Source organism: Rhamphochromis longiceps, linkage group LG18, assembly GCF_057381845.1.
Source record: "Rhamphochromis longiceps isolate RC_006_pf linkage group LG18, R_longiceps_female_GT1.1, whole genome shotgun sequence".
Classification (NCBI taxonomy): domain Eukaryota; kingdom Metazoa; phylum Chordata; class Actinopteri; order Cichliformes; family Cichlidae; genus Rhamphochromis; species Rhamphochromis longiceps.
This window is the reverse complement of record NC_140574.1, coordinates 29,131,799-29,152,154: the sequence shown is the minus strand read 5'-3', so window position 1 is coordinate 29,152,154 and position 20,356 is coordinate 29,131,799. Positions and strand designations below refer to the sequence as shown.

Sequence of the window (20,356 nt, the reverse complement as noted above, 5' to 3'; positions counted from 1 at the left end):
AAACCCACATTTTATTCACAGAACACAGAGAACATAAATGTTTAAACTGAGAGGATGTGCCATTATAAGACAAAAATAAGGTTTTAAATTTGATGACAGCAGCATGTCTCAAAAAAGGGTAGGCATGAGGACAACAAAAGACTGGAAAAGTAGGTGGCACTGAAAAGAAACGGGTAGAGGAACATTTTGGAACTAATTAAGTTAGCTGGGAACAGGTCATTAACAGGACTGGAAATAAAAAGAGCATCTTAGAGGGGCAAAGCTTCTCAAGTAAAGGTGGGCAGAGGTTCACCACTATGTAAAAAAAAACAACTATAAATTGTGAAACAGTTTCATAATAATTTTCATCCCAATGGCTTTGAATCATCTACAACACATAATATCAAGAAACAGAGAATTGTGGGACTGCACTCTGAGCCAGTGGCACTGCATTAAAAACAGGCATGATTCTGTCATGGAAATCACTGCCATCCACAAACTCAGGTGAAAATGCGATCATCTTCTTGCGGCCACAGCTCTTTTGAAATTGAGTGAGACATAGTGAAAAAAAAAAACTGTTTTGTGGTCAGACTAATCGAGATTTCGAAGTTCTTTTTGGAAAAGAAAACATCAGTACTCAGTTCACAAACCTGATTTTCCAATCAGGTTTATGAGGGTGCATTACTGCATCTGGAACTGGTAGGCTGCACATCTGGTTCCATCAACGGAACTCTGCTACCTTAGGGCGAGAAGCGGTGAGCACCGTGGACAGGCCTGAGTGAAATCAGTAAGGAATATATATATATATATATATATATATATATATATATATATATATATATATATATATATATATATATATGGAAGTGGTGTTGTTTCAACTTTGCTGTTTGGCACTGTTATCATACATGCGTTATTCATACATGTGCGGCCACATGTGTATGTGACCCACGAAAATTAAACTGTAATTTTCTTCACACACGCGCTCTCGCGGGGATTGTCTACCACAGAATTGTCCCGCTACAGCTGCCGTAGCTGTGTCTGACGAAAGCGTTTGGTACTTACTACCTGGGAGTCAAACATGGCTAGTAAGGGGGGGAAACAAAGTCGGTCGGCGTCTGGTCTTTCATGTAGAAAAGGTGCAGGAGACCAGGAGGAAGAGGAACAGCCGCTGCAGGCGGTTTTAGTCGCTGACAGCTTCAACCGGAGGTTTTTCCCAGTGACCAAAGACCAGCCGCGGGTAGGCAGTGAGCTAAGCTAACCAAAATGCTAATGGAGGCTAGCTTGTGTCCATGCTGTAAACAGTGACAGGGCATCACTCATACGGATGATGAAAGCATTTAATCAAACAAAATTTGAACTCGTGCTTGATGCTGTCTGTACAGTAGTTGCTAAAATGAGAGAATCACGCGAGTCTCGGGATTGTTTAGCTCCACTTAACTGTCAGATTTTCATTGATGACAGGCGCTGCTGCCGCTGGGTAACGTTGCCATGATCGACTACACCTTGGAGTTCCTCACTTCTACTGGAGTGCAGGAAACATTTGTATTCTGCTGCTGGATGGCCAGTAAAATCAAGGCGCACTTGCAGTGAGTTTCCCTGCTACTGTGTGTGTGAGCTTTTGTTTTCTGAAGCTTATTGTATTAAAACTTATGAATATTGTGTCTGACAGGAAATCAAAGTGGTGTCGACCCAGTTCTCCAAACACAGTCCACATCATTACTTCGGACCTGTACCGCTCCCTTGGGGATGTGCTACGGGATGTTGATGCAAAGTCCCTGGTGCGCTCAGACTTTATATTGGTTTACGGAGATGTGGTATCCAATATTGATATCAGCCAGGCTCTGCAGGAGCACAGGTAAAAGTCCACCGGCCAGCCTTTTTCTACATGAGAAATGGTGTTGATCTAAGTGTTTCCACAAGGCTGTGTTTTTGTGCACTTAAGGCATCGCCGAAAGATGGACAAGAACATCTCAGTGATGACCATGATCTTTAAAGAATCGTCGCCGGGTCACAGGTCTCGTTGTGAGGAAGACGACGTCATTGTGGCAGTGGACAGCAAGAGCCAGCAGATTTTACACTATCAGAAGACACAAGGGCTCAAGAAGCTACAGTTTCCAATGGTAAACAGTTTTATCTTTGGCAGTCTGTTATATCTTTGATGCATTTTGGGGTTCGATTGACTTTTTGAGTCTTTGTCGTACTTGCAGAATATTTTCCACAGTGGAAGTGAGGAATTTGAAATCAGACATGACCTCCTGGACAGCCACATCAGTATCTGCTCCCCGCAGGTTGGTTTTGGTCCACACAGGGGAAATATTTAACTGTCATTGTTGGCTGCAGTAACATTGTTGTTTTTGATGTCATTTTTTCAGGTTGCTGAGCTTTTCACTGACAATTTTGACTACCAAACTAGAGATGACTTTGTTAGAGGGCTTTTGGTCAATGAAGAGGTACTATGGAAGCATTATTATGCTGAAATTTGAATAATGCCACAAAAAATATTTAGAGCATTTCTGACCCTTGTTCATTTTCTTTGTTTAGATTCTGGGCAACCAGATCCATGTGCATGTCACACAGGACGGATATGGTGTCCGAGTGTCGAACCTTCTAATGTATGACTCAGTGTCGTCTGACCTTGTGCGGCGGTGGGTCTATCCCCTGACCCCCGAAGCCAACTTCACAGACCAGGAGGGACATAGCTGCACATACTCTCGCCACAATGTCTACAGGGCGTCTGGTGTCAGCCTGGGCCATGGCAGCCAGATGGAGGAGAACGTTCTTATCGGCTGTGATACCAGCATCGGTGCCAACTGTTACATCTCGAACAGTGTCATTGGTGACAACTGCATCATAGGTGAGCTCTCTGGCCAGCACCACTCAAACTCAGTGCTTCAATTTTTAAGTTATAGAAGTGTAGTTAACATTTTTCTTTTTTTATTGGTTCACTGCAATAGGTGACAATGTAGTCCTGGATCATGCCTACATCTGGAATCATGTTCACATTGCCAGTAATGTGGAGATCATCCAGTCTGTCATCTGCAACAAGGCTGAGGTCAAAGAGGGCGTGACTCTTAAGAAACAGTGTGTTCTAGCATATGATGTAAGCTCCACATCATCTTTTATATCCGATTGCAAAGCAAACTCTGTCTGGTGGCAAATTGATGTTGCATTTTAAAGGCGTTTAAGGATATTGCATTTTGACTGGCAAATTTTCCATTTTTCTTGACATTTCTTTGCTCCTTTTTAGAGAAAACATAAGCAGATTTGACAAAAACTGTGAAAGGATCTAAAATGGCTTGTTATTGCAGAAATATAACTGCAGCAAATATCTGGTTCTTAACTGGATTTAGTGTAGTAGCTGTGACCCTCTGGAGTCTAGTAGAGATGCCACAAATCTGGGCAAAAAATAATCTGACATATATCCACTGCAATGCCACACTATGTCAGATATTGAGCAATACTGATAGAAGAATTTTGGTTTTAGCATCTGTGCAAAGTTCAGCCAATCAGTTGGTTGCCTGTGTCCTTCATATTTAGTCTTCTGTGTTCTTTTTTTTATGTCCAAAAGTAGCTTTGATTTACGCTAAAAGAGAATGATTTTACTAGTCTTAATCAAACTGGAAACAGGGTTTCAGATTTGGCTTACAGTCTGCTGGCTGTTGCTCCTTTGCACCTTCCTGCTGCAAAAGTAATTACCCACAGTAGTAGTACAAATATATAGCTATTTGTACACGATCTTAGTTCAATGCATGAAATCAGGGACGTGCATTCAGTGATCGTCTTGTAAAACGTCATCAGATATAAAGTCAGATTTGCAGTATCTGCGTATTTGAATGTTTCTATGAACTGTTTTACAGGTGGTAATTGGACCAAACATCTCTCTCCCAGAAGGCACCGTGGTGTCTATGCACCATCCAGAGGAGGAAGAGGAGGATGACGATGAATTCCTCAGTGATGATGCTGAGGTTGGCCAAAGATCGGACAAAACCAAACAGAAAGGTGTGTATTAAGTCTGTATTAGATCAGTTTATATGTTATCAAGCTGCTTGATGTGAATGTTCTCCTGTCTTCCAGTTTTCAATCCTGCAGAAGTTGGAGCAGAAGGAAAAGGCTACATCTGGAAGGCCAGCAGTCTGGATGACACAGAGGAAGAGGAGCTGTCGCAGTGTCTCTGGGGTAGAGCAGCAGTTCATCGTCATGGAACTGGCATTTCCCATGATGCTTCAGCTGAAGTCCCAGCATGCTTGTTTTTGTGTGTTCCCAGGCTTGGTGTTGAATCCAGACCCTGAGAGTGACAGTGAAGACAGCGACACTGATGACCCCGATGACCCGGTGATTCCTTCCCCTGAGATGGACGATGTCAAAGGTGAGAGGGCATGTCTCATTTAGCTAGCCTGCATGTGGAACTCTCATACTGCCCCCTCCTGGCCCGAAAATGACAACACAAACTGCAAAACGAATAATAATACTAATACATGTTTTTTTCTCTTATGTAGTCTTCCACATGGAGGTGCTCGGGACCCTGCAGAGAGGTTTGGAGGAGAACATCAGCTGTGACAACCTCGTACTTGAGATCAACTCTCTAAAGTAAGGGGGAACTGACTCACACCTGTGTTGCTCGTCTTTGCAGTGATTGTTGCTTAGTTTGACATTTCCCAATCCCCCTCCAACCTCCCTTTTCCAGGTATGCCTACAATATCAGTCTGAAAGAGGTGATGCAGATTTTAACCCGAGTGGTACTGGAGTACCCTTTCCAGCAGCAGGGCACACATCTCACCCCTTCACAATACGTTACTCTGCTTCTGCCGGTGAATAAGATACAAGTCTATTACTTTTAATATGACAAAACAGAAGCTCAGAAAAAACCCAAAAAACTTAATTATTTTCCATTTCTTTTTTTCTTTTTCTTTGTGCTGCTGTCAGCTATTGAAGAAATGGGCGCCAGTGTTTAAGAATTATGTGAAGAGAGCACAGGACCATCTAGACTGCCTGTCTGCCTTTGAGGAACACTTCCTGGAGCAGGAGAGCCACTGGGCTGCTATGGTCAAGGTCAGGAGCAATGAGCACTTATACGTGCAAAACTGCATTGTTAAAATCAATGGTTTGAATTGTTTGCTGTGTCTTTATCCAGCCTGTTAGGATGAGGATGAATATGCTGCTTTGTTTGTAACTCAGGTCCTCATGAATATGTACGAGCTGGAAATCTTGGAGGAGGAAATGATACTGCGCTGGTTCTCTCAGGGAGCCACCAGTGACAAAAGCAGACAGCTCCGCAAAAACCAAGGGGTAAGTACAGTGTGAACTACAGGAGACAGCACAGAGCAGCAACAAAGTTTAAGCTCAGTATTCACATTATGAACAGGTTTAGTGTAAATGTATGTATATGTAAAGAAAGGAATTACAGTACTGTGCAAATGTACAGTCGAGCTACCCCCCATTTTTTTTATATTTTGTTTCCAAGAGGCCCAGACATTCCTGTAATATTTTAATTCTCCAGGCTTTCTGAAACTCTTTCAGTTTTTCTTTGGACATTGGCTTCTTTTTCACTCACTTTTAGTCCAGTCCTTGTAACTGATCTTTTTCAGAGGAATTCGTTTTGTCTGTTAAGCCACTTAACACCAACCTATGACGGCATCTAACTATAAACCAGTGCTGTTTACACATAGCAGACCAAAGAACCAATTTTAAATTTATATATATATCCTGCAAAGATGTGACTGAGAGAACCTTTAGTCGATCCATCTACTGTTCATGAAGCCTCATAGGAAACTGTCAGTAGGAAAGTGGCTGTCAAGAAGCCACTCTTAAGGAAGTGAAACAGGGAGACAAGTCTGAGGTTTGCCAAATTACACAAGAAGTGCTCTGAAAATTATTGGTGACAGATCTTACAGACTGATGAATGCAAATTTGAAACTTTCTGGTTCACGTTGTTGACAGTATGTATGGAGGTACAACAGTGTCTGCAGCCATCTGTATTACAGTGTGGAGGCTCATTCATGGTTTGGAGATGCATTGCTCCCAGTGGTGTTGGGGATCTTGTCAAAATACTCTCAGATTTGATTCCTAATACAGTAGCATCTGATTGGCAACAACTTCATCTTTCACCATGATAATGATCCCAAATACACGACCAAAGCAGTAAAAACACACCTGCGACAATTGTGTATGCACACCTGGATACAAAAACATGTAGTGAAACACTATCATTATGATGGGCTGGCCTTCCCAGAGCCCAGATCTAACATTATTGAAGCCGTGTGGGATCATCTGGATAGAAAACAGAAAAAAGGGTGCTGTACGTATGTTTGAGAAACAGCCTATAAACTGCTATATATATTCTTTCCTCATGTACTCACATTTGAGCCTGAGTATAGCTTTACATTCACGGCCTCTGCAGCAGTTTCATGGTTTCTAACAACAATTTATCTATTTATCTCAAACAGCTGCAGAAGTTCATCCAGTGGTTGGAAGAGGCTGAGGAGTCTTCGGAGGAGGATGGAGAGTAATGATGAGCAGTTTAAGTTATGACAAGGTGAACTCTTACGCTTCTGCATCTAGTTACCATCTGGACGTGCTCTGCGTAGCTGAAGGGGACATATTTTAATCACATTATGCCACGCCGTGTAAAGGCTGGTGTGAATGTCAATATCCAAATAAAGGACCTGTGGTCTGCTTGGAATAAAAGTTTTAACAGACAACTGTGTCATTTTTTTTTATTTAATGAAACTGATTGTTCACTTTAAAAACAGAACAGAAGGAAAGTATCCAAGAGGTAGGAGACTGTAGTATAATAAGATTTCAAGCCTTCCTGTCTCATCTGTCAACATTTGACGAAAATGAAACATTTCATTAATTCTCTGGGCAGATTCAGAGAACGCTTCTCTTTATGCGAACATGCTTCCTTCCATCTTGGCTGCTCTGTGCAAGGATGTAGAAGATGCATGGAAGGATACACTTCTTTACTTTTGACCATAAGCTGTATTATAGATACTTGAAGCCTCTTTATGGTGGAGGTGGAATGAGTTCATGGTCAGGAGTGGACAGAGTTTGCATAAGGAATGCACCAACAGTAAAAGTAAAGCATAAACTGCAATCATTATAAATAACAGCTTGAATGTATAGTGTGTGTGTTAACAACCCAAGAGTAAAATTACACTTAATTTAATCTCAATTAATTAGAAAAATACAATTTTATAACAAAAATAAAACGTCAGTTTTGATTAAGATAATGTTACATGAAACATCACAAAAAGCAAAAAATTCACAGTAGCGCACAGGTTTCAGCCTGCCTTTAACAAACCAAACCAGTCTTTAACTCCTCTTTAAGCATGTTTACACGCTTCTGAACTGAATCTTTATCTAATTAACTTAGAGAACACTTATTACAATTTTCATTTAGCAGGTCTGTGAAGTATCCAGCTCAGTACGGTGGCTGGGAGGGACAAAATACTTCAAAATATAAAACCAATGCATTTTAAAATGCAGAACTAGTATGAATTTGGCTTCTTTTTGTTTTACTGATGTTACATTTACAGTTTTGTTTATGTGTATTAAGAAAAGTTTAATTCGCACCAGTGTGTCTAATTTTTCACCCCCATGGTCATGATTGGAAATCCCTAAGCTTGCCTTGGAACATGACAGGAAACGGCCCGTGAGCGTTGTAACTACTCAAAATATGCAAGAGAATTATGTCAGCACTGAGAGTTTGTTAAAGAATCTATGAAAGAACACCAAAGGCATTGAAAAGGCTGTGACACAACTTTAGCAACCAGTAAAACCTGCACCAAACCCTTCGTCTTCTGCCCTAATTTGATCGTTCGTCTCGCTTATCCATCAAGCGACGAATGACACAGGCCAGAACTACAGTTCCAGTTATCCCAGTAAAGGCAGACAGCGCCTTCCACATGGCGGCTGACGACCTGTGGCTGTCCAAAAAGCTATTGTGGTCAGTGGGCACCAGGATGTATTTGCGGCCACCCTTTGGGGCCTGTAGCCTCATCACCTGGCCTCGCTCCAGCACCACCTCGCCGAACCCCGTCATGGTGGTCTCCACGCGCAGCATTTCCTCCGTCTCCTCCTTCGACACTGGTTTCTCCCCACCCACGGTTTGCAGCAATGAGTTCACAAGGTCCTCCTCAGCATTTCTGATTTTGTAATAAACCCTTTCCAGAAAGCAGCCGGAGGCCTCTAAAGGGTTGTGCACCCTCACACTTGCATCAGAGATGTAGGCGTCTGGGCTGATCAGACTGAAGGGCACAGAGTTGTTGCTCTCTTTTTTGCACCCTATCCGGGTGTTCCTGTAAGAGAATGCATTCTCAGTAGAGCAGAAGATTAATAAAAAGACATTTGTGGTGTATTATTTAGTGGTATTCACCATTTCGCAGCACTGGAGTCCCAGTATTTCCAATGCTCCACTGTAACAATCTTCTGAATCACACCGTAGCATCGTGGGATGAACTGGCTGGTCAGAGGCTCCCCGTCTGCCTGGACCTGACCTTAAACCAGACATGTAGGAAATCATTAGTCTTCTTAAAACTCTCTCTCCAGGACTGAGCTCATTCAGTGTGTTGACATATTTCTACCTTCAACAGCAACATACTGGAGCCGCCTGTGGGGAGTGGCATTAAGCACCCTGACCAAATTTTCATCTGGTCTGAAAACAGGGATTTCCTAAAAATGGAGAAGATTGACTTGAATGATAAAGGTCAGACTGTATTTAAGGTTTACAGCAGACATGTCACTTGCCTTTAGCGCTTTCAACTCTCTCTTCTTCTCTTTGTACAGGTGATAAAACAGGCCGGAGAAGGCAAAACTGGACCCGATACCAATCAGAACCAGAGGGTTCACGGGAAGGTCGCTCATATCTGTAGCTGTGAGGAGAAATCACACACAGCTGAGTGGAAAGGAAACAGCTTCCAGTGAACTAGTGACGAGCAGTGTCACTGTTGCACCTGGCAACCCCGACCTTAACGAAACGGGTCCAGGAAGTTATTTCGAGGTTGTAAAGTTCGTCAACACAGAAAAACTAAACAGCACTAAACAGTCAAAACCTCTGAAAATGTTCGGTGACTTTGGTTTTAAAGCCCCACTGCGAGATATCATTTTATCAGCATCTTTACTTCTACAGGATTACTCCAGTTCAGTGCTGGTTGACTGTCGTGTCTCTCTTTTATGACATCGCTGCCTTCGCAGTGTGCCTATAAACATCTTGTAATGCTGCACTGTCATTACATAAAATTGCGGAGAAGTAACACAAAGCTTACCTGTTAAAACTACCAAGTAAAAGAGCCACACTTGCCTATTGAAGGAACAGAAAACAAAAGCTGTCAGTTACTTCGTCAACACTTCCGTTTTTACCGGGTTACGTCACGTTTAATTAACCAATAGAATGTGAGCGGATTTTTTTTGCAATCATGCCGTTTGACCGCTTCGTGGCAGCACGGCATATGTGGTTAGTTTATTAGGCTAAAAACAAAAAAAACAAAACAAAAACCTGAAATATAGAAAATCAAAGGATTGGTATGCCTGGTATAAACTTACCAATCAGGTAAATTTCATTTGACCAGATTCCATTAAATTTAACGTTTTTCAAACCTTCGTGGAAAATGTACATGTAATCATATTAGTTAAACTCAGCATTATTCTTCCTGGGGTCCAAAAAACCTTGCAGTGTTAAAGCTGTACACAGATACATGTATCAGCTTCACCTCTGACTGAAAGGTTTATTATATAGTTTTTATTTACTTATTACTTATGTACTTTCTGAGAATTTGTACTGTTGCTTGTATGATTTATATTTTGTTCTACATCGTTATTGTTGAGAGCTTTGAAAAAAAGAAAATCAGATGCACCTATCAAAGCTCTCCTGTGTCATTAAAACTACATTTTGATATTCACAGTTGTACAAGTGCTCATTAACATCAGCCAAACACATAGCAGCAACCCAATGGATTTAGGTGTGCAGACATGGTTAAGATCACCTGCTGAAGTTGATACCAAGCATCAGAGTGGGGAGGAGAGGTGTTTTAAGTACTGGAAAAAGACCCTCAGTGGAGAATGGCCAGACTGCTTTGAGTTGACAATAAGGAAATAGTAACTCAAATAACCACTTGTAACCAACCAAGGAACAGAGGTGGGAAGTAATGAATTACAAATATTTACTGATCTTAAGTGCAGTTTTCAGGTATCTGTACTTGAGTAGTGTTTTTTCTGATTACTTGTTTCAAGTGTAATTTCAAATGTTACAATTCTATGTGCGACATAGAAATCAACAAACATCAGAAAACACATAAACTGTGTGGTTTGTCTCAGTGTGTTGCTAGCTGAAGGTCTAGCTGCTGTATTTCACAGGGAGAGAAAAGACAGAGAACTAACTTCAGTCAGAGATGGAGAAAGATAAGAAAGGCAGCAGGAGAGGAAGAGGAGGTTAGATTTAAAGATAAGGACTGATCAGTGGTGTTTGATTAACTAGAAAATTTAAGCTAAGCTTACATAAGTAAGGCACTAAGTAAGCTCTAAGTCCTCATGTTTATAAATCAAGATTGGGTCTGTTTTTTATGTTGTGAAATCTGCTGCAAAACAAACTGAGGTAGACTGATGTGTTATCTAAAGGCTGCATGAAAATCCTCAGGAGGTTAGTGCAGTATAAACAGGTTAGTTTGCTGTACTGTGATGCTTAAAGTAAAGAACAGAGTTAGGTTACATGAACAGTAGCAGAGATTCATATAGATTTTAGCTGATGATGCTTAGATCCATTGACTTCATACCAACTTTATATGTTCTAGAAAAAACCCAACATAAACGGTGTACTGTCAGTGTAGAGGATGGAAATCAGCCAGGACAACACATGAAGCATCTGCTCACATCTGGCTGAATTAAGTTGTGTACATGCACAGAGAGCGGTAGGTCAGCTCATCACAGCCTGTAAACTAAGAAAATCTACTCGAGCTCTCAGTAGAAATTATTGTGACATATGATTCTTTTCCCACACTGAGCCATTACAACCGATTTTAAAGTTCCCCACCTGATAAAGCCCCTCTTTAACTCCTGACTGTACACACTTTTATGTTTATAGGCAAAGTCACCCTCTCCTCTAAAATGATCCATTCATCTTCTTCCACTTTATCCGGGACCGGGTTGCGGGGGCAGCAGCCCAAGCAGAGAAGCCCAGACCTCCCTCTCCTCAGCCACCTCCTCCAGCTTATCCGGGGGAACACCAAGGCGTTCTTAGGCCAGCCGAGAAATATAATCTCTCCAGCGTGTCCTGGGTCATCCCCAGGGCCTCCTCCCGGTGGGACATGCCCGGAACACCTCACCCAGGAGGCATCCTTGTCAGATGCCCGAACCACCTCAGCTGGCTCCTTACGATGTGGAGGAGCAGCTGCTCTACTCTGAGCCCCTCCCGGATGGCTGAACCTCTCACCCTATCTCTAAGGGAGACACCAGCCACCCTTCGGAGGAAGCTCATTTCTAAAATGATACCAGTACTTTTTTATTTTTACTTGACTAAAGAATATGGATCAATATTTCAAATTTTACTGGAGTATTTTTTAACAGTAGTATTTGCACTTCAACTTAAGTACAGAATGTCTGTACTTTTACCAAGTATGAGGTATGAAGAAAAGCATCTCTGAACCCACTTGTTGAACCATGAAGCCGATGAGGTACAGCAGCAGAAGACCACATCAGGCACCACTCAGGAAACGGAGGCTGCAGTTCACATGGGATTGGAAAAATGTTGCCTGATGACATTTGGATGGTAGGGTCAGAATTTGGAGTAAACGACATGAAAAGGCAGATTCATCCTGCTTTGAATCAGTGGTTTAGGCTGCTGGTCGTGGTGCAATGGTGTGAGAGATATTTTCTTGGCACACTTTGGGACCCTAATTACCAAGAGAGCACACAGCCTACCTATTGTTGCTGGTCATGTTCATCTCTTTTTTACCACAGTGTACCCATGTTCTGATAGGTAGGATAAATAGGATAACACACCATATCACATGATCTCAAGCTGGTTTCTTGAACATGACAGCGGCTCCACAGTCACCAGATCTCAATCCAATCGAGCATCTTTGGGATGTGGTGGAACAGGCGATACAGATTATACACAGCTGATAAATCTGCAGAAGTTGTGTGATTGATTCTGTCATGTAAATATGGACCGGATGTGTAATCAAGGAAAAGGAGAAAGAAAGTTTAGAAAAAATCAAAGGGCGGTGGTAGGCAATGAGTCAAGAGTAGCAAATAACATCATTTATTTACAATAAGACAATCCCAGGGGATTTTCAAAGCTAAAAACTAAACCCAGGCTACAAGTCCCACTTATATATCACATGCTCAGGTGCAGGTGCAGCAGTCTTGAAATAGATGCCCTAGCACCAGCCGTCACAGAAATATTTTTTTTCACCGGTTATAGCTTGCTGGGAAAGGCCTTACTGGGTCCAACTCCCTTGCCATGCAGAATACACACACAGAATAAAACATTAAAACTACGCCTCCAACAAATGAGAAGAAGAAGAATCCTTCTATTGTCATTATGTTTCTATGTTCAAAGCTTCTTGTTCAATCTTTTTTTTCTATTAAGAATTAAGGCAGTTTTGAAGGCAAAAGGCGGTTCAATCTAGTGCTAGTAAGGTGTACCTAATAAAGTGTCCAATTAGTACTGATAATAATTCTACTATATAGTGACATTAACTCAAATCTGTTGATGGGTAATGAAATGCCCATAATTAGTCATGTAAAGTCAGGTTTATTTATATGACCAAATACTGATGGACATAGAGTCTGTCAGTGGGTTTTACAGACTTGCAGCAGGACTAGGAGAGGTCAAGATTATAAACAGACAAGAAATAAGACAATTTTGACTTTGTGGATGACAGCTTAGACTTACTTGTTTTGGGTTCAAATCAAACATAAAGACAAAAATCCTCTTTAACTGCAAATTCAAAATTTACAACTTGTTCCCGTGCATCCCACTACTTTTACTGGATTTTTATCAGTTACATTTCCTGTAAAAGCCCTGCTGTGTTTTTTTCATGCCTTGTTCTCTGAGAAGACAGCTTGTCCTTCACACAACTTCAAATGTTTACTACTGCTTGTTGTGGTGGTGTTATACTGATTAATGCTGCCAATTTCAATGATGCAGTCATGCCTGGAGATTTGCAGACATGAGCCATGATGGATTTGGGAGGCTGAAACACTGTACCTCTTCTCATTACTGGTTGCATATACATAAACGTGGTAGAAAAATGAATAAAGTTTGTGTTTGGTCACTACGTCTGTGTGAGTTCTCAGTCATCCAGAGCATGCTTATATAAGCAGGTTGGAAAGAAAAGCAACCTGACTTTTTTAAGTTTCTTGGAGACGTTTGACCTCTCATCTCAGAAGCTTCTTCAGTTCTAGGACGAAAGTCCCAGATTTTAACCCTGGTGGAAGTTGTCCCTTAATAGGGTCGTTGCCCCACTGTTGATCACGTGCCTCATCACATGAGCCAAGGTGTGAAAGAGGGTGTGGGTCATTATCAGCAGAGGTTTGGGGTGAAACCATTGTCAGACCTTGCCTCACCCTACCATGTGATCCATTGAGATCAACTGATGTAAGATATGAGTGGGCATTAAGGCGCCTGGGAAGGGATCTCAAACCTGGATTGTAAGTGGCAGAGAGTTGGTGTCGTAAACCACTCCGTCTATTCAAAGATGGTCGTTCACAGAGAACATAGATGGCTTCTTTCTGTGTTTGTGTTGGTTAATCTGGTAGAAACAGCAGGCCCAAGCTGATCCAACCACTGTTCAGCATGGTTAAGGTCATTAACATCCTCCCCACTCCCAAATTCTGGAAGTAGTCTCTGATAAACCCCAGTCTGTGGGGTCATTTTCATCTTGAAGGATAGAGTTCAGACACAGACTGTGGAGATGTGGGATTACCGCTAGTTGCAGAATCTCGTTTTCGATAATCCTCTGGATTTAGATTGCCTCCAATGATGACAAGCCTTTTTTGTGACAAGTCTGCGCTCTATCAGTGTATCCATCAGAAAAGCATTCTCCACGTCTTCTCCACACTTTCACCCTACTGTTCTAACACCATAGGCAGAATCTGGCCCATCAGGTTCCAGTGCTCATGTTGTTGACACCTGATGGGCCTATGAGACCGGAGATTGTCTGGATAGAGAGCCATATCATCCTGCAAACCTTGACTGCAAATCTATAGACAACTGCCCAAGGGCTGACAGGGTGAGTAAACTTCTTGTGGTGACTTTTTCTTGGGATGCCCACTTTGCAGCCTGTTTCTGTCACCCCCTGTTGGCCTTCAGTTTGAAGATGGCTCTAGGCCAGGTCTCCAATTTCGGTCCTCGAGAGCTACTGTCTGGCAGCTTTCAGATGCATCCTTGTTCCAACACACTTGAATTAAATGAATGGCTTCTTACCAGGCCTTTACCAAACTTGATGGCACACTGAAGAGATAATTCAGCCATTTGATTCAGCTGTGTTCGAGTTGGGCTGTAGCTAAAAGCTGCAGTGCAGTAGCTCTCAAGGACTGGAGTTCGAGACCCCTGCTCTAGGCTCTATCCTGTGCCACAGGGTACTATCCAGATCAGTTAAATGTGGCACCCACTGACCACTATAGCAGGGCACAAACCATATATTCAACTCTGCTGCTCAACTCAAATGCATTTTCCTTACAAATCTGCAACCATTTAAGAGGAAATAACTCTTGTTCTCTCTTGGTCATGTTCTTTTCTAACCTGTCAATGATCTCAGATTTATCTTGTGTTTCCTGGAGAGGGCCAGGTCACCTGTCTGCAGCAGATAAGCCTCTGACTGTGCTTCATTCACACTCCAATCCACTAATGAATTATCAGCCAAAGAGCTAGCTTCCTTTTTCTCCACTTTTGCATAATGCTAATTACAACACTACATGCTCTTTTGGTAAACAACATTTGTCTCTGAATACACACCTGTTTTAAATGCACACTCATACTTTCTCATGCCATTTGTTTCTTATGTTCCTGCATTGTGTCCAGACTATTTTTCGGTTAATGAAAAGAGAACTGAAAATGTGTCTCCTCGAGACAGAAGTATTTTCTCTGCATTCAGTTTCACACACATAGGGAGAGGGAGAGAGCAGTGCAGAAAAAGCTAGAGGAAAGAGAGCAAGGAGAGGCGAGAGATGACATACAGCGGAAGAATTTCTTCATTTAAAGCTTCTTTTGTGTCTTTATTTGTGTACTTAATACTCATCCTGATTCAGGTGTTGCTTCCTCTTCAGTATGTCTGTCCTTGACTGCCCACTGAAAGCAGAAAAATGGCATTCATCTTGCAGAAGTGACGTCAATTTTCACATTGTTGGAACACCAATCAAACAGATGTAGTGGCACCGCCGCACCGCTCTCATGGCAGCAGTGGGCACAGATAACTGATTAAGTTACAAAACTGGATGAAAACTGTGAGCCTGAACTGCTTTGGCTCTGTGGGAATGAAGACGTTTTAAAAAAGGAATGGTGCAGTCCGGTCAAAATAAAAAGTCAGACATAATCTCGTCTTTGGCTAATGATTAGTTGCAGTTCTTATTTAAAGAGCAGAAAGTGTTCCAGAATTCTGCTTGCTTACTTTCATATCACTAAATCCTCTAATATTTGTTTTAAAGTTGCACACACCCTTTGGCTTTTCCTTTCACTGGAAAGTGAGAACTGGTAGGAGACACACTGTTTCATGGCAGCCGGTGTGGTTGTTTATTTCCTGCTGTTACTATTTATAATATTTCCGCTTAAAATAACCAGAAATTATGTGATATCAGTTTTGTAGTGATAAAAAATTCCCAATCATGCAAGAGCTCTGCAAAGCTGTTGTATGTCTTGGTGATGCTTTCATTTGCATGCTGATGTCAGTGTTGCTCACAATGCCCTTGTTAGGCCTTCAGCTGGATTTTTGATGGACGTAGCTTTGGAACCTTCAGAATTCATTAGTCAAAACAAGATTTTTACAGACTTACTAATGCTCTGATTTATTGTTCAATTTATTATTTAGGTGAGTATTTTCACACACAGATCGGTTCTGGCACACAGTTGTTCTCCAGCCAAACAGCATTACAATAAATGAGCACTTGTCTGATTACCTGAAACAGCCTCCTGGTGCCACCCTCCCAAAACTCTCTCTGTCTTTGAATATAAGGCTGTAGTAAAGTAAAGGGGAACAGAACATGGAAAGATGGCTTCCTTAATTGTAAATAAAGCTACTGTATAAGACATTAAATAGAAAATGTGAACAAAAGCTTTGTGTTAATTATTTACAATTGAGATTGTGTGTCCCAAAGTGCCCTCGCCCACATGACTTTGTCATGACTTTTCCCACCTGTGCCATCCTGTTTAACAAATCCCACATCAAATCATCAAATCATACATCAGAGGAAGATTCCCAGAATAGTGTTCTCCGTCTTCTGGGGCCATGCATATCTTTATGCAATTTAGTGCAAATCCATTTGGTATGTAGTTGCAGTCATGGTAAAAAGAGAATGAATCCTCCATGATTTCAGAATTTTTACATACAGTGTATGCAGAAAGTATTCACAGCGCTTCACTTGTTCCAAATTCTGTGGTGTTACAGCCTTAATCCAAAATTCTTTTTCATCTCAAAATTACACACAAGTTTAATGAAGAAGAAAAATATAACATGCAGATAAGTATTCATAACTTGTGCCATGACAGTCAAACTTGAACTCAGGTGCACTGATCTGAGAGCAGTTTCCACTGAGATCTGGTGAAGAGTACAGAAAAATGTCTGCTGCAATGAAGTTCTCAATGAGCACAGTGGCCTCTATCATCTGTTAATGGAGGAAGTTAGGAGTCACCAGGTCTCTTCCTAGAGCTGGCCGTCGGGCCAGTCTGAGTGATTGGAGAGAAGGACCTTCGTCAGGGAAGTGACCAAGAACTTGATGGTCTCTCTGACAGAGCTCCAGCATTGTTCTCTGGAGAGAGGAACACCTTCCAGAAGGTCGACGAAGGACGACCATGGTACAGTGGCCAGACAGAAGTCACTGCTCAGTAAAAGGCACATAACAGTCCACCCGAGGTTGTCAAAAGGCACCTGAAGGACTCTCAAACCATGAGAAACAAAATAACCGGTCTAATAAAACAAAGATCAAACTCTTTGACCTTAATGAAAACAAATCTGAAGCAATGTGTAAAAAACTGTCCTTAGTTTTTTACACATTGCTTCAGTGGCTTATAGAGACACTTTTAGCAGAAATAACATGACTCTCACATCATGATGAAGGAAATTTGGCCCACTTCTCGGCTTCAGTTTGCAGAATTTTACAGGATTTGGTTTATACACAGCTCTCCAAGCATTTCAGTCAGATTGAGGTCTGGTCTTTGACTATAGCCATTGCAGCACCTTGATTGTTTTCTCTTTCAGCCAGTCTCTTGTAGACTTGCTGTTGTGCTTGAGATCTTTGTCATGTTTCATGATCCAATTTCAGCCAAGCTTTAGCTCTTGTGCAGATGGTGGTGGTGGTCAGAGACCAGTGTCCGGCAGCCTCGCCTCTGTCAGTGCGCCCCAGGGTGGCTGTGGCTACAATGTAGCTTGTCATCACCAGTGTGTGAATGGGTGGATGACTGAATGTGTAAAGCGCTTTGAGGTCCTTAGGGACTAGTAAAGCGCTATACAAATACAGGCCATTTACCATTTAGAGAGTCTGAGATGGAGCTCTTGGGTTTTTTTGACATTTCTCTGACCTTGGTGTGAATCTGCTGTGAGGTTCCTGGGTAGATTAACAGCTGTCTGTTTTCACATGTAAATACTCTGCTCACTGTAGAATTAGGGACTTTAGATTGTTTGGAAGTGGCTTTATAATCCTTCCGAGGTTGCTTCTCTGGGATCTTTGCTACCGTCTTTCTTCATTGGCACTGTGTTAACATACACCTGAATGCTCCCGATCAACTAATTGCCAAAACATCTTTCATAGAGGTGCTCACACTTTCTGATGATTCATTAATAAAGTTCCGTCATAGTGCACTCATAAACAGATTTATATTGCTTTTAGTTTCCCTGCTGCCCATCATAATTTCAACCTAATGACTCTGGTGTATCTTTATAATTACCATCACTGACTGGGTTAAATATTCAAGGTGTTAACTGACAGCTTAAGTCTGTATCAGTATTAAATGAACCTCACAGGCTGCTTGCGAGGAGTTATGTTTCAGCTTGTGTGTTAAAGCCAGCAGTTTACATAGCAATTATCTGCAGTAACCAACTCCCACTTTAATTTTGAGCAATTGTTGCTTTCATGGCAGCAAATGAGGATTCTGATTGTCATCATATTTCACCCTGACGTCACGTTTAGGTTTTGCACAAGATGCTGTTGGACTGCTTGATAGCACAAACCTGTACGATGTCTCTTATTTTACTGTGAGCCAACAAAAAGAAACAGAGAATCGGGGTTTATGACAAAAGGTGCTTTTAATTTGCAAGACAACAGCAACGAAAGACGACTGCTGTCAGCATGTTTAGGAAAGTGGCAAAATGACTGCTCTAATGAAACCACTTGTCACTACGATGAGAGAGGTATTAATAATTCATCACATTTCTGACAAATGAGCTATCTGAAAAGCTTTCTGTTTAGCAACATGACTGTACACAGCTTCTGACGTAGCCCAAACCTGATAAACACCAAAGGCTCAAAATCAAAAAAGCTTTCTATCGTCTCTAAAATTCCACAGGCCTTACCTATCAGAACTCAAAAGCCCCAAAATGTTGCTTTTTCTTCCAAAGCATGTGGTGCCACTGGAAGAGTCTGCACATTTAAAGTAAGGCCTTGGTCTCTGGTTTTGATACCAGCAGTGAGTATTCTTCATGTTTTCAGTCTGCACCGTTCATCTACAATCCTTTGAGGGCATTCAATACAGCATGCTGTAATCACATTCACATGCATATGAGCTCTATTCTTTGACTGTTTACTGAATCTTATCTAGGAACAGTGTGTCGGCTATGACAGGCTTCATTTCCAGGAACTAACAAAATCATTTTTATGTGTGTAAATAAAGAGGTCATGTGAATGTCTTTATGCTCTTCTGTTTGTTTTTTTAAGAAAACAAGCATGGATGGTTCTAAAGTGACCTATGGTAGAGCGGTGACAGTGCAGAATTGCCCCTTCCACTCGTCCCATGGGACAAGCTTCAGGTCCCTGAATTGGATAAACAGGAGAAGATGGATGGATGATTGGATGGATGATTGGATGGATGGGTGGATGACTCTAGCATGTCCTTAGTTGGGCTACAGATGTGACGTCCTAATGCAGTGAAACTAGTGACCCATTCTATGACTGTGTCACATTGTTGTTAGTCATCTTAATGACAATAATTTTACTATTCATTTTTGATGGACTATCAGTTACTATCCTTTACTTTCTCAAAACTACCACAACCAAACTCCATCGAGTTAAAAACAAGTTAATGGAAGATGCTGGTTGTGGTTGGAAACCCGCTTTCAAACATGACAACAAAGTATGGAGGCACTGGTTTTTGATATGCTAATTTTTGTCTTCATGCTGGGAATAATTAATGGTCATTAATAATTAATGAAGTAACTGCAACCATGCAACATGGGTAATTGCATGCAGCTCTCTTACTTTACTAAAGTCAGAGGAAACACTTTGAAAGCTACAAGCATGCAACACAATTTTAACTGCTGTTAAGTTTGGTCAGAGTTAGATTACAGGCTGGTGAGTCTTGTTTATTGGTCCTTACAGATCCTTTTGTGCAGCTCTGTCACTGTGACTTGTGCAATGTGGAAAATATATATGAGTTTCAAATTGCCTGGATTCACCTGCTACAGTAGTTCTACCAGTTCTTTGCCATCCCTCCAGCTGGCGATGCCCTAAAGGTCAGGTTAGTTAGTTTATGCAAAAAAAAAAAAAATCATGAGAGCAGAAGGAAAACATTCAGTACTACGCAAGCTGCTGTATTTTAACTTCTCCATGGATGCAGTTTCTATGGGATCCCCACCTCTGACAAAATCTTCCAGCCCCTGACTGCCCCCAATCTGTATGACATAGTCTAAAAGACAAAACAAAAATATAAATACAACTAAAGTACAAGTCTCTCAAAAGTCTACAGTTCTTAAGTGGGATAAAGCTCTTTCTGTCATATCCCGTTTTTACGGTAGCATTGAGAGTTCAGCCACAGTTTAAAAGTACTTTTATTGTTTTCTTCATTTGAATCGACAAATACAGTAAATTGAATCTTTTTTCTTTGTAGGCGTCAACGCCCTCGTGTACTGACGTTCACAGGTGATGTTTCATTGGTTACTCGTTGGCTGTTCAAGGTAAATCCTGTGTGGGAGGGGGTGGGGGAGCAGGAGGAGGAGGAGGAGGAGGGAGACTT

General features: G+C 41.6%; 2 protein-coding genes across 3 annotated transcripts; one reads left to right on the top strand and one right to left on the bottom strand.

Annotated features, from left to right (window-relative positions):
• Positions 1–1,006: 1,006 nt before the first annotated feature.
• Positions 1,007–6,680, top strand: eif2b5 (eukaryotic translation initiation factor 2B, subunit 5 epsilon). The gene is made up of 16 exons (XM_085389632.1): positions 1,007–1,219; positions 1,444–1,568; positions 1,652–1,837; positions 1,925–2,102; positions 2,190–2,270; positions 2,355–2,432; positions 2,524–2,836; positions 2,937–3,082; positions 3,840–3,981; positions 4,057–4,158; positions 4,247–4,348; positions 4,479–4,569; positions 4,667–4,790; positions 4,906–5,031; positions 5,158–5,268; positions 6,426–6,680. The coding sequence occupies exons 1-16, from the start codon at positions 1,061–1,063 to the stop codon at positions 6,486–6,488; spliced, it is 2,127 nt and encodes a 708-aa protein (XP_085245758.1). The 5' UTR covers positions 1,007–1,060; the 3' UTR covers positions 6,489–6,680.
• Positions 6,681–6,730: 50 nt separating this feature from the next.
• Positions 6,731–9,869, bottom strand: mul3 (mitochondrial E3 ubiquitin protein ligase 3). 2 transcript variants are annotated; one of them, XM_085389634.1, is made up of 5 exons: positions 9,281–9,869; positions 8,728–8,852; positions 8,565–8,652; positions 8,357–8,477; positions 6,731–8,279 (listed from the first exon to the last, which is right to left on the bottom strand). In XM_085389634.1, the coding sequence occupies exons 2-5, from the start codon at positions 8,842–8,844 to the stop codon at positions 7,787–7,789; spliced, it is 819 nt and encodes a 272-aa protein (XP_085245760.1). In that variant the 5' UTR covers positions 8,845–8,852; positions 9,281–9,869; the 3' UTR covers positions 6,731–7,786. The 2 variants fall into 2 exon arrangements, with proteins under 2 accessions (XP_085245760.1, XP_085245759.1); XM_085389633.1 differs by having other exon boundaries at positions 9,246–9,867.
• Positions 9,870–20,356: the final 10,487 nt, after the last annotated feature.

Bases quoted from the DNA above. Each gene is read 5' to 3' on its own strand.
- eif2b5 (XM_085389632.1), top strand. From the start codon at position 1,061: ATGGCTAGTAAGGGGGGGAAACAAAGTCGGTCGGCGTCTGGTCTTTCA. The intron at 3,982-4,056 runs GTGTGTATTAAG...CCTGTCTTCCAG, and splicing joins GGACAAAACCAAACAGAAAG to TTTTCAATCCTGCAGAAGTT. The intron at 5,032-5,157 runs GTCAGGAGCAAT...TTTGTAACTCAG, and splicing joins ACTGGGCTGCTATGGTCAAG to GTCCTCATGAATATGTACGA.
- mul3 (XM_085389634.1), bottom strand. From the start codon at position 8,844: ATGAGCGACCTTCCCGTGAACCCTCTGGTTCTGATTGGTATCGGGTCC. The intron at 8,478-8,564 runs GTAGAAATATGT...GTCTGGTTTAAG, and splicing joins CCAGTATGTTGCTGTTGAAG to GTCAGGTCCAGGCAGACGGG. The intron at 8,280-8,356 runs GTGAATACCACT...ATTCTCTTACAG, and splicing joins GACTCCAGTGCTGCGAAATG to GAACACCCGGATAGGGTGCA.